The following is a 14201-nucleotide window of genomic DNA, read 5'->3' as shown; positions in this document are numbered from 1 at the left end:
GATCGTAGTCACTGGAGGTTATCAGAAAACATGAGGGAGCAAGCTCAAAACTGAAAGTGATTTACAACCTTGACATAGAAGGGGAAAATAATGGCACATTACCTTGCAAAAGGAGTCATTTAAGGTCTCAATTCATAAACAATATTTTGATCAAGGGGGATACGAGAAAATGAAATTCATGGGAATCCAAGTAAGCGTTGCTGATATATCTTCCTGGTTAACTACGATGGTGATACTCCGTTGTTTAAGTCTTTATAGAGGATGGTAAATGAGTTGTGGGAAACTTTGGTCACAAGCTACTTTCACCTTACGATCACGTCAGATGACCCTATGTGGGGATTACGATTCTTTGGTACTCTCGATTCGTCATAACGCTCATCCTCGTAACACGTCGTTTCTGTTTACTTATTATTTGCAAGACTGGATTCTTTGTCTACGTTGCAGTCAATTCTCTTGTTAATATGTATATATCACTTAGTTGGATCGAAGGTACGACCCTTGAGAGTGATTGGATTGTCACAAAAGACAAAAGCTAACCTAGATTATTCATGTCATTGGGACGTAGAAAATGGCCTTTAGCCCCTACCATCTTTCTAGAAACATCGTTTTGTTTTGTTCTATGCTGGATTACTTTTCTCGAAGTTTCTTTCTTATCGAGTACTTTCTTTTCGTCGCTCGGGAAAGCGAGAAATGTTCATACTGTATTTCTAAGTTCGAGTTCATATTGTGTTCTAGAAGGAACGCATAACTAAGTATTCTAAGTTCTTGGAAATTTTGATTTCCCCATTCTAACAACATGATTCAATGACTACTCAAAAAGAGGTATCATTTCACAAACTCAAAAAGAGACATCATTTCAATAATTGGTATCAGACTAGTATACCTTATACTTTCATATTTCAGTACCTTTTTTCCATTTCGGAAAGTTACTTCTTTTATTCATACATTCACAGTCTTTAGCTAAGAAAAGACATACTAACTCTTTCTTTAAGCATGCTACCAAATCAAGAAACATCAACTCGTTCTTTAAACTTGGTATTTTCATCTGTTCACTCAATTAATTGCTTGAGTTATTTCTCCATTTCAAACTATTAAACATCTTGACTTTCTTTTGAAAAAGAACAAGTTACCTTTTTCCTCATTGAGTGCGATTGGTGGGAGTGCAAAGAGCATTTTCATCGATTAGACAGTCTAGTGAAACAAGGCTAGACCAAAGATTTTCAAAGAAGACTCTCGGGTTCAGAGCTAGAAAGAATGCTCTGATACCACTCTGCCACGACCGCACTTGCTAAGGATAGCATAGTCGGGGAACCGTGACTAGGGATGGGGGTATAAGAAGCGGGAAAAGAATTAAGGGAAAATAAAATCAAGCATTGGTTGCGAGACATGACTAATCAAGTGATGATACATAGAAGAAAAGATACTCAATCATGAAAACTCGAGTAATTGTTTGTTAAAATTTTAAAATATCAGAGTTTTGAACAAAATAGACCCAAGACTTTTAAGATGCACAACGGAAGCAAATGAACGTGGTTCTATGTATGAAGACATGAACCTCCGAGAGTCAAAATCTGACTGACTTAAATGTCTTGTCTTAATAGCACTTCCTCCACCACTTCGCTGCTCAACCTGCACATTTAGAAATATATGCAGGGCTGAGTACAAAAAGTACTTAGTGAACACATTGCCGTAAATACAAGTATACATTTGAAAATATTGTCAAGCCATCATCACAGTAACACTCGGGGGTGTTTATTGAAAAGGCCCGAGCTTACTAAAATATTTACATTGGACTGCAATCCCTTTTTCCTGTACTTAGCCATATCTGATCACATTATGTCGTCGAGATGGTGTTCACGCACGGTCACCTTCTCTGCCCAACATGTCAGAGGTATCCCGTGTACACTAGTCCGAGCGGGGACACCACCCTCACTAGGACCCAAATTCGACTTATATCATCATTCATAATTCACTTGGCCTTAGCCAAACAAATAGGCATCATACAAAAACATTTATGGCAAAACAACATCTTTAAAAATCACGAACATGTGTTCGTGTTTTCATAAAATACGATTTGTATTTTAGTATAAGAAAGCTCACCTTGTTCGTTTCGTTCCTTTAACTTGAATTTCTTACTCCGACCTTACTCGAGGAGATAGCCTTTTGAAAACAAACAACGTACTAATAAGACTCGAGAAATTCACATACTTATAGGAATGCATGCCCCTACTTTATTTCTTTTATCATTTGTTCACCGTTAGAAAATTTTAGAAACTTGCATATTAATTAAATTGGGAAATTTAATTAATAGCACTTCTTTATTAAACTTAATTATTTCTGTGACTTGAGAACGTCGTCTCCCTCTTTCTTTCCATTTCCTTAGCGGCCACCCGAGACGTCGCGGGGCGATGCCGGTCGGCTCTTAGCATCTCCAACTTTAACATCTTCCATCTCTAGAAATTTAATACTTTATTCGGGAATTATTTAAATGAGCTCCAACTCATCCCTTAAATAAATTCCAACATATTCAATTCCAAGCTCTACAAAATAAATCTCGGCCCAACGATCAAAACCTTGGCCCATACTAATTAATTTCTTGGCTCACATTCCAACATATGATTAGTGTAGTCCATAAGGTAAACGGTCCACTTTTTCCTTAATAACTCCTTTGAGTCCACCTTATTCCATTTTTAAAATAATAAGGTCCAACAAATTAAAATGGCCCAAACTAAAATAATTTCCTTGGCCCAAATTCTTCATTATTTAGTGTGGCCCAACTAAAATGAATAAGGACCCAATATACTCCTTCCCCCATACGTGACTTTCCCCCATTTCACTTCCTTCTCCAATTCCAATCCCTAATTGAAGAAGCGAGCAGCGCCTACTCTCCCTCACTCTCACGCCTCCTCCGGTGATAACGACACCTCTCCCTGTCGTCGGAGCTCGCCGGCTATCCCTCTGTCCCTTCCTTCTCTCCCTTCTCTCCCTCTTTCCCTCTTCTCTCTCTTCTCTCTTCCTCACGCCGCCGCCGTACCCTCTGCCGCCGCTGCGGATCCGCCACCGTCGCCGAGAACCTCCCCCAGCCGCCGACGCCGATTTCCGACAGGTAAGTAATGATAAATTTTTATCATTTCCCCCTTTTGTTTTATTTTTAAGGACTTAATCTTGAATTTAAAAGTTTGGTGTTTTTAATTGTAGATCCGTCAAGGCTTCGATTTTAGTGATGGATTTGGGGGGTGGGGGCTGTCACCGTCGACTCCGGGCTGCCGAAGAGCACAGAATCATACTCACGAGATAAGTTTTCCAACTAAGTGGTTATTATTATTTGTAGGACTTAATTGTATATTTTATAAATTTGGTGAATTTTGAACAATCGTGTCTACTGGGAAGACTTAATGGTGAAACAAGTTAATCTTGGTGTTTATTGTTAACATTTGGGCAGATTCTACTTCCAACTACATATATGCATGCTTGTACATATATGAATGAAAGGAAGGTTTGGGGTTTACCTTTTGATGTGGAATAAAGTTTTGTTGGATTGTAGTGCTTGACTCTACCATTATCTGCAACTCTCCCTCCTCTGTTCTATGTGGAATTCTTTTTGGAAAGTTTGATTGTGAGGTGGGTGAGACAAAAAGATTTGTATATAGGTACATATATATAAAAGACGTATCTTGCAAGAATGAGATGCAAGTGGCGTGTCTTGCAAGAATAAGATGCAAGTGGCGTATCTTGCATTTGTGGGTATCTGAAAAGTTGATCCTCCAGGATGCCCATCTCTCTTTTTTTTTATTATTTAATTAATTATTTGAGTATTTATTTACTTGTTTATTTATTTGGTGTAGATATAATCGGTTCAAGTTCGTGGTCGTCCACGTTTAAGAACCCGCGTTCTTAGAACGTAGGATGTATTAAATTTTGTTGGATGTATCGGACATCAAGATTTTAAATTTTTGGATCTTATTTATTTATTTATTTAAATTTATTATATTCATATAGGTGTAATATATTTATGTGTTCTATTCACTTACTTAACGTTAAAACAAATAACAACGACAATCTATCGTAGCTCGGATTTAATTGCATAAAAGTTACTTATATAGATAATCAAGCTAATAATATACTCCCTCCGTTCCATAGTAGTGGAGTCATTTTGCCATTTTGGTACATTCCATAGTAGTGGAGTCATTTCCCTTTTTAGTAAAAGTTAACACATTTCTTCTCACTTACTTTACTCTCTCTTACTTTATTCTCTCTTCATCTCTCTACTTTCTTAATCTCCGTGCCGAAAAGAAATGCCCCCACTACTATGGAATGGAGGGAGTAGTTTATAATAATATCGGCTTAGCGGGTCGTTACAGCTAGGGTATTGTAGTTGGAATTTGTATAACTATAACTGCAAACGCACATCCCTGAAATTCTCTTATCTCTCATATTTTTACCTCTTTAATTATTTGCAATTAGTTGTTTATTGCTTTCAAACTGTTTTTAGTTTTCAAAATCTCCAAAACTTTCGGTTTTCCAAATAGTGAACAAAGGTTAGTAGAAGGTAGCCAAATTGTGATTGTTTTCCCTGTGTTCGATATCCGGTACTGACCTTTAGCTATACTATATATACTCTGTATACTTGCAGGTTTATTTAGTGCTAATAAAAAGTGCATCAAACTCCGTCCCAAAAGAATATGCACTTTGGGTTCGGCACGAGTTTTAATGCAAATTTGGTACAGTAAGAGAGGGGTAGAGAGAAAAAGTAATTAATGTATTGTTAATTGAGAATGAGTCACACCTCATTATAGATAAAAGAGTTTTCAAAATTAGAAAGTGCATATTATTGTGAGACGTACTAAAAAAGAAATAGTGCATATTCTTGTTGGACAGATAGAGTATATTTTAAGTCTATCCTACGGGGTTAACATCGGAGAACTAAGGAGCACGGAGAATGTGCATGAATTCAAAATTAAAGAAAGTTCGAGAATAAAAGCATCAATTGACATTAATAGTAGATTAATAAGCATAGGAGACATTATTCGAATAGAGAGAGCGGTAAGAAAAAAAGCTGGCGTGGTTTGGGAAGAGAGAGAAGAGATCGATTTCTCCATCAGTGAGAAATCGTAAAGAAGTTTCTTCATTCTTAATAATATATGTGGTACTAAAGATCTCTTAATTCGAAAAATAAATTTAGTCCTAACAGCTTATAAAAATAAATATAATTAAAAAAGATGACTATTTTTTAGGACGATTCAAATTGATAAAAAAAAAAATTATTTTTATAGGATGGATTAAGTAAAATCCAAAAGTGATCCTAAATAACATTCTATTTTTGAACCTTCATGTCCGAACAAAATGAATTTATCCATTTTTGGCATTTTTTGACAAAGTTGTAAAAAACTAGTCAACCACAATTAGGGGTGGTTAATTTTTTATACCGTTACCTTATCATTATTGCGGTATACCGAAGTACGGTACGATATACCGCAATAACGTTATGCAAAAAAAAAATCTATTTTACATAGAAAATATTTAAAGTAGGATTTTTGGAGATTTTTTCTTTTTAATTCTATTTTTCTAGTATATAATATTTCAATATATACCGATTTTTTCGGTACTCACCGAGGAATCAGTATACCGCGGTATACCGAATTTTCGGTATGGTGTGGTATCGTACCGAAAATTGCGGTGTACCGAGAAATCGGTATTTTTGATATTTTTTTGGTACGATAAATGTGGTATTTCGGTATTTTTTCTCACCCCTACTAATAATATGATTTGTGTATGAATTTGCGGTATGTCTAACACGGAGTTAAATATTAGTACGAGTGTATGTATATCTTTGACATTGACATACTACTTATTTAATATAAAAGTGAATATATGGACATAGTTGTGACGTGTTACACATTAATGTATAGATATCATAAACATATATCGTTCAAATTATAGCCTACCATTTGATAAATTAGATGTGATATAAATAAAGTGGAAATAGAATCACCAACATCTTAGCTTAAGGACTACTAATTTATCTATTTAATCTATTTCATTCAATTTTATAGATAAATATATTAAATACTCCCTCCGTTCTACAAAGATTGTCTCACTTTGATCGAGCACGAGTTTTAAAAAATGTAATGAAAAGTGAGTTGAAAAAGTTAGTGGAATGTGAATCCAACTTTTATATATTAGTTTTATAATAAAATGTGAGTAGGAATGAGTTAGTGGAATATGAAGCTCACTACCAAAAATGGTAAAAGTAAAATGAGACAAATTTTGTGGGACGGACGAAAATGGAAAAATGGGACAACTTTGTGGGACGGAGGGAGTATATTATTTTGGTATATATATACCGATTTTCGGCATATGCCGAAGATTCGGTATAATGCGGTATACCAATTTTCCGGTATATACCGTATTTTCGGCATACCACGGTATAAGAAAATTCATATCATTGTCGTATCGAAAATTTACGGTACGGTATTGTACCGTACCAAAAATTCAGTAATTTTTAATATTTTTCGGTACGATACGATCGATATACCATTTTTTAGTTATTTTTACCCACCACTAACCACAAATACAATTAAATAATTTGAGACAGTATATTAGAATGTATAATAAATCGTGATTTAGTAGAATTTGGAAATTCCCTCAATTTTATTTAAATGAAAAAATTGTGAATAATATATCATGAAGCAAAATCATCATCTTATTCAAGTTAAAGAAACTCTAACTGCATAGGCTTTCGATTGATTTTTTTTATTTTCATGGACTTTTGTAGGAGTATTTTATTTGATTAGTTAATTTAATTATATTTTGAACTATCCGGCCAAAAATTGAGGAAAAAAGATTAAAACTGGACCCATTTTATTTTTCCGAAATATAAAGGTTCAAAATAAGATATTTTAAACCAAAACCAGAAAACATTTATATATTGTTTAAAATAACTTTTGGACTTTAGTCAAAATGTAATTATCAAATCTTTTTCACTTCAGCTCTCTTTACAATTATCAACTGAATCACACTTCAAACGTTTATATAAAAACCTCAACAGTACTACTACTATAGCATTTATTCTCTATATTTTGTGAAAAGGCACATGCAATTGCAAACCCAGCTAACTAGTCGCAGTTATCGAGATCATAAATTAATTAATAGTGGGTGCATTGAAAATAGCATATAACAAAAAAAACTTCTTTAAGCGTATATAGATCTTAACATTTTAATACCCCAAAATTCGGTTTCGACAATAATTCTGATTGATAACAAATTAACTGGAAAATTGTTTATATATTTCCAATCAATTAAACCATTATGTTTATTCAACATATGGGAACGAAATTCGTGGGTGTATGTATGATGCTACTTTTCCATTCATCGTGCTTTTGCTAATCTTTAAATAGTTATATTGCATAAAAAGGAAAAATATGATCAGTGTATTATATTGTAGCCATAAAAGAAATTTGAAATCCTTATATAATGTGCCATTTAAACAAGCTGGGGAATTTTGCCATTTATGTTTGATGTTAATTACTTATGTAGCAGAATCAAAATCAACTTCACGAAAATTATTAATGTTATTAGAAATAAATGGTCTTGGTCATATATCTTCCTAAAGAATTACTCCTTTTATAAGATTAACATAATGACTAGTTATCATCAAAATGTACATTTTATTATAACTCTTTTATATGTCATTCTTCTATTTAAATTGTTGATGGATAACTGACCCAAATATCTGTAAACTAAATTACTACAATACTTTTATTTGTCCTTCAAGATACTCAAATCTTAATTGATGTAATTCAGTGTATTTAACTTTTCAAAAATACTTGATGGCTTCCACCAGAAATCCAAGATACATTTCAAAAATCTTAACATACATTAAAAAAGTGTGGTCAATGAGTTATGGTGGAGGTGCACCAAATAAGGTGTGGATAAACTATCAAAAGAAAAGATTCATATTGCTCTACAACCGGTATATATATAATTTAAATTGGAATTTTCATAAATTTGGAGCGACTTCACTAGCACTAAGTTGCTGCTAATGCATATATTAATCGATAATGCACCACTGTCAAATTGTCAATGCCCACATGATCAAAAAAATCCCAAAATATTTAAAAGTGTATGGCCACTAACCACCATCAAAATGGCGTGTGCACGTGCTCTAGGGTGTTGTGATGAGAACTAATTTAATTATCTTTCCATTTTCTATAATTCTAATGGCGTTTAGGAGATCTGGGGCCTTATGGTTAAGTGATCAGTAAAAAAGATATTAATCACATTTTATTATCTCTCTACTTTAATTTTTAAATATTAATATTTTAAAATAATATTAGTATTACTCTCACTATTCGCTATTAACTGTCACAAATTATCCGACTGCATAAAATAAAGTATGTAAAAAAATTAATAAAACGTAAATCCTATTTATTTTATATCAGAACAATGAGTCTCTATAACAATAGTTAGTCAAAATCCAATATTCTTGCCAAAGAATGAGACATTTTATTAGATGACAAATTATATCGAGTCAAAATATCAATATATTCATTAGCTTTAAGGAAAATAAGACTTACAAGTTAGTATAAATCTATTTAAAGTGAACTATGTCATTAGTCTCTAACCCTTTAGGGTTTTTTCACCATGGACTTCTAACAAAAAAAATTCTCAGATAATCCTAACATTTTATATAAATACGAATGCGAAATTTTTAGTTATTTTTTGGATGAAAATGCCCAAATCAGTTGAAGGATATTTTTGACAATCCCTAAATTAGCCGACGTATGAATTGCCTAAAATAATAATGACAAGCTACCCTAAAATCAAACTATGAAAGTACCCCACTAGATTGATTGCCTTAAATACACATAGACGTAGTCATAGTCACAAACATACAAAAAAAATGGAGGGCAATAGCTTCCTCCGCCGCCTCTTCCTCATCTCCGCCGTTGCCTCCGTCGTCCTTCTAACCCTCATCGCCCTCCCCACCAAACCCAATCCCCCCAACAACCCCATCAAAGACGACATCCCCCACCACCCCCTCGACCCATTGACGGTCCAGGAGATGACCCAGGCCCACAAGGCCGTCAAGTCCTTCTTCGCGGGGAAGGTCTACGGCGTCCACTCGCTGGTGCTGGAGGAGCCTGACAAGGAGGCGGTGCGGAGTTGGCGGAGGGGGCAGCCCCTGCCACCGCGGAAGGCGTCCGTCATCGCACGCGCCGCTAGGACGAACTACGTCCTGACGGTGGGCTTGGAGAGCGGAGAGGTGACGCAGCACGACGCCGCGCACATCTCCGGCTATCCGATGCTCACGCTGGAGGAGATGGGAAGTGTGATGTACGCGCCGTTCTCCAACGCCGATTTCAACCGCACGATTCTTTCCAGAGGCGTCGATCTCGCCGACGTCGCTTGCTTGCCCTTCTCCCCTGGCTGGTTTGGTAAGACTTCGCCACTCATTCTTTTCACACCTACATCAACTTCATTCTAATTTGTTCAAAAACATTATTCAAAGTATAGTTATGACTAATTCAAGTTGATGCGAAATCAAATACTTTCTTTCTCCGCCAATAGATATCTCATTTATTATCAGCATGGAATTTAAGAAATTATTTCACTTTATAAAGAAAGTAGTAGAAAAAATTAGTAGAAGGTGTGTCCTACTTTAATAAAATGTAAGTATAGTGAGTTAGTGGAATGAGACATTTATTGATGGATGGATAAGGAAAAATGAGACATTTAATAACGAACGGAGGGAGTACTATAATTGTATTTTATCTTTGTACTCTCTTCGTTCCAAGAGAATATGTATTATTTTTTTAGTCTGTCCGACAGGAATATGCATTTTCTAATTTATAAACTCTTTATTAACTACTGAGGTGGACCCTATAATCATATTCAACTAAAAATGTATATTCTTATGGGATCGTATTTAAAGATCTAGTAATATAAATTGGGCCCGCAAAATAGAATGGGATGTATCTTAGCTGTTTGTATTTATGTGTCGAAGATGCGGTACTTTATATACACATGACAGGATCATATGGTTACTAATTTATACATGCAGGCAACAATAGAATTGTTAGATACTCCCTCCGTTAAGGAAGATGACCTCTTCCTTGGATTGCACGAGAATTTATGCAACTTTATTTTGTGTGTGAAGTGGAGAAAGTAAAGTAAGAGAGAGGGAATAAAGTAGAGAGAAGGTGTTTCCATTTTTAGTAATGAGTCATCTTGGTTGGGACAAACTAAAGAGGAAAGTAAGACATCTTTAATGGGACGGAGGGAGTACTTATGAGGTAGTGACTTAACGTGATTTGAAAATAATACTATATGGAATGTTTTTAATTTTTTTATTTTTGAAAATAATAAGTACTCCCTCTGTCCGTGAATAGGAGTCATGTTTTTCCATTTTAGTCCGTCCACGAATAGGAGTTTCGGTTCACTTTTTACCATAAATGGTAATAGGGTCTCTCTCACCTTCCACTAATTCATTCCACTCACCTTTCATTTAAAACTAATATATACAAGTGGGACCTCTATTCCACTAACTTTTTTCCACTTATTTTTCTTAAAATTTCTTAAAACTCGTGCCGTACACAAATGGGACTCCTAATAGTGGACGGAGAGAGTAATACTTAGTCCGTATATGTTGCTGTCGACATTTTTAAATCTTAGGACAGCTTTGTTTGCACTAGGACCCACGTGAACATTTTGCCCGAACGTAGTATCCCACTTTCATTTTTTTTATGGAGTAATAATTTCGATCCATTTTATTCTTTAATTTTTAGCTTCATATATATAAATGTTTACTTTTAGGCTTAGCTTTTGATTTTACGAGATACCATTGTTTAGCGTCAAGTAAAGAGAGAAAGATAATTGGATATATTAATGTTGATAGAAAAAATTATTGAAGTATTAATCAATAGAATTAAATGTTGATGGCGATTTGTTTTTTTTTTCAGAAATGGTAATGTAACATTTTTGTAAGATAAATAAAAAAAGGAAAACATGCCATCCTTTTCACGTAGAGTAAGTTAAAGATTTAATAGTGTGCATACACAACTATCCACATTATCGGCACTCAATTTATTTGATGTTTCTATTTTCGTTTTTATTAATTTATTTTAATTTTACTATTTTACTAAGCATTTATCCAGCTTGAGAGTGTAGTTAGTTAGCATTTATAGTTGATGAAAATGTGTCGTGTTCTATCCCTTAAAAAATGACACGTCCCTTAAAGAATTGTACACACCAATTTAGAATATCAAAAGTAAAAAATATATAAATTGCACTTATACACTTACCAAAATGTCTTTCAACTAAGAAAGAGTTTTTTATAACTGAAATAGGTACACCTTATGGCGGTTATATATTGCTAATAATAATAATAATAATAATAAAACATACTCTAAATAAGAGTGTCTACCGGTCATATTCGAAATATGTATTCCTGCACATAAATACTAATTTCTTATTTATATAACAAAATGGTTCAGGTGAGGCTGAGAATGGAAGGAGACTGGTAAAACTAGAATGCTTCACAATGAAGGACACTGCAAACTTCTACATGAGGCCCATTGAAGGTGTGATTGTGGTGACCGATGTGGACACAAACCAAGTGGTTGAGATCGTCGAGAAAGGAAACCACATCCCCATTCCCAAAGCCGAGGGAACCGACTACAGATTAGACGTGGCAAACGGAGCGGTCATCAAGCTCAAGAGCCCCGTCTCCATGGAGCAACCCAACGGCCCAAACTTCGTCATAGAAGAGGAGCATTTGGTGAAGTGGGCAAACTGGGAGTTCCACTTGAAGCCGGACCCGAGGGCCGGGGTGGTGATATCACAGGCGAAGGTCCGTGATCCGGAGACGGGAGTAATGAGGGATGTGATGTACCAAGGATTCTCATCGGAGCTGTTTGTGCCGTACATGGACCCTGAGGAGGCGTGGTACTTCAAAACTTACATGGACGCGGGCGAATATGGGTTCGGGCTTCAGGCCCTGCCTCTTGAGCCATTGAATGATTGTCCCAGAAATGCCAAGTATATGGATGCAGTTTTTGCGGCGTCTGATGGAACGCCTTATGTTAGATCGAATATGATTTGCCTTTTCGAGCGATATGCAGGCGATGCTGCCTGGCGACATACTGAGAACCCCATTACCGGCGAATTGGTACTACTGTGCTGTACATAACTCTCTCTTTATACGCTCATATGACCGCCACTAAAATGAACGTGGTTCTCATTTGATCACAACTCTTCTCTCTCTCTCTATGTATGTATTAACTAATTAATTGCGGTTGTAGATTCGAGAAGCGAGGCCAAAGATTTCACTTGTAGCCAGAATGGTGGCATCCCTGGCTAACTATGACTATGTTGTGGATTGGGAGTTTCATGCAGATGGACTAATAAATGTCAAGGTAAGTTCATATACTTATTTTATTACTACTCTCTGTGTCCCTAAAAATAGAAACTTCAAAACGGCACGAGTTTATGCTAAATTGGGAAAGTAAGAGAGATAGAAAGAAAAAGTGTGTTAGTAGAAAATAGGTCTACAAAAAATAGGGAATACTTTTCTTCACTTTGGTAAATCTAAATAATGTCCCATTGAGCAGGTGTCACTGACCGGCATAGTGATAGTGAAAGGAACTAATTATGTGAACATGAACCAAGTGAACGAAGACGAAGCCGAGCTCTACGGCACCCTCTTATCCGACAACATCGTCGGAGTCGTCCACGACCACTACATCAACTTCTACCTCGACATGGACGTGGACGGCTCCGACAACTCCTTCGTCAACGTCCATCTGCAACGGGCCTACACCAACGGAAAATCTCCGAGGAAGAGCTTCATGAAGGTCAACAAGACCGTTGCCAAGACCGAGAAGGACGCGCAGATCAAGCTGAAGCTCACGGACCCCTCAGAGTTCCACATCATCAACCCAAACAAGACGTCGAGAGTGGGCAACCCGGCCGGGTACAAGGTGGTCCCCGCAGGGACGGCCGCTAGCTTGCTCGACCCTCATGATGCTCCTCAGATGAGAAACGCCTTCACAAACAACCAAATTTGGGTGACGCCGTACAACAAGAGTGAGCGGTGGTCGGGAGGCCTGTTCGCCTACCAGAGCCACGGCGAGGACACTCTTCAAGTGTGGTCCGACAGGTAAACATTCCTTAGCACTAAGTGAGATATTTCTTTACGACACGAGATTTAATAAAATGAGGTTTTGCTATTTAAGTGGAGGATAATAAAGTAAGGAAAAGTATGAGGTTTTGCTATTTAAGTGGAGGATAATAAAGTAAGGAAAAGTAAGAGAGATAATGTCAAAAAAAGAGGAAATAATACATTTAACTTGAGACATTTCAAAAAGGAATATGCATCACAGGGATAGAGGGAGTATATTTGACTTCATTTTTTTTTTTGTAGGGACCGACCCATTGAGAACAAGGATATTGTGTTGTGGTACACATTGGGGTTCCATCATGTTCCTTGCCAAGAAGATTATCCTATCATGCCTACGGTGTCGTCGAGCTTTGACCTGAAGCCGGTGAATTTCTTTTCTAGGAATCCGGTGTTGAGGATCGCCCCGTACGTTGAGAGCGAGCTGCCGGTTTGCAAGGCTCCTGCTTAGGCTTGAGAATTCGCAAGCTCAGGTCCATTTTATCATCTTAGGGGAGAGGGTGGGAATTCAATTTGCTTGGAATTTGTATTTTGAGTAATATGTTGCTTTGATTACAAAGAGGTTCTGGTAAAACCTGAACCTTTAAATTCCACATTGAAACAAGAAATTGGGGGTAGCTAGGATGAGCATAATTATAAAGCCACAATCCTGTTTTCATTGTTTTAAATGAAGTCAATTTATCTACTGATTGCTTGCGTTCTCTATAGATATGCGAAACACGAAACTCCATTTGAAGTAGAACCACAAAACGCTTAATGAATACTCCCTTCGTCCGTGAAGTCTCGATTTGCAATTTTGGTTTGTTCACGATTATGAATCATGGTTCACTTTTACTATAAAAATAAGATTCACATTCATTATCTTTTTTCACTCACTTTTCTTTATAATTTTTAAATTGGTAACGAACTCAAGCGGGAATTTTAATTAGACTCCTCTCGGTATGCTATATTAATGCAATAATTTGACCCCAAATCATCTAGTTTGACTTGACGTGGTGCTTTAACCTCCATTGAATTATAATTA

General features: G+C 36.1%; 1 protein-coding gene and 1 long non-coding RNA gene across 3 annotated transcripts; one reads left to right on the top strand and one right to left on the bottom strand.

The window, feature by feature from the left end:
- Positions 1 to 1596: 1596 nt before the first annotated feature.
- On the bottom strand, positions 1597 to 3690 carry LOC121741216. Its single transcript, XR_006037808.1, has 3 exons — positions 3510 to 3690; positions 2101 to 2160; positions 1597 to 1629 (listed from the first exon to the last, which is right to left on the bottom strand). It is a non-coding gene; the product is annotated as an uncharacterized LOC121741216 (long non-coding RNA).
- A 5212-nt stretch (positions 3691 to 8902) lies between these two features.
- On the top strand, positions 8903 to 13866 carry LOC121741046 (primary amine oxidase-like). 2 transcript variants are annotated; one of them, XM_042133730.1, is made up of 6 exons: positions 9160 to 9437; positions 11496 to 12169; positions 12303 to 12416; positions 12612 to 12716; positions 12786 to 13159; positions 13424 to 13866. In XM_042133730.1, exons 1-6 carry the CDS (start codon positions 9305 to 9307, stop codon positions 13626 to 13628), a joined length of 1605 nt encoding a protein of 534 aa, XP_041989664.1. In that variant the 5' UTR covers positions 9160 to 9304; the 3' UTR covers positions 13629 to 13866. The 2 variants fall into 2 exon arrangements, with proteins under 2 accessions (XP_041989663.1, XP_041989664.1); XM_042133729.1 differs by having other exon boundaries at positions 8903 to 9437; positions 12612 to 13159.
- The last annotated feature ends 335 nt before the right edge of the window (positions 13867 to 14201 follow it).

Source organism: Salvia splendens, chromosome 7 (genome assembly GCF_004379255.2).
Source record: "Salvia splendens isolate huo1 chromosome 7, SspV2, whole genome shotgun sequence".
In the NCBI taxonomy this organism is placed as follows: domain Eukaryota; kingdom Viridiplantae; phylum Streptophyta; class Magnoliopsida; order Lamiales; family Lamiaceae; genus Salvia; species Salvia splendens.
The sequence above is the reverse complement of the archived record's forward strand: the minus strand, read 5'-3'. Positions and strand labels throughout refer to the sequence as shown.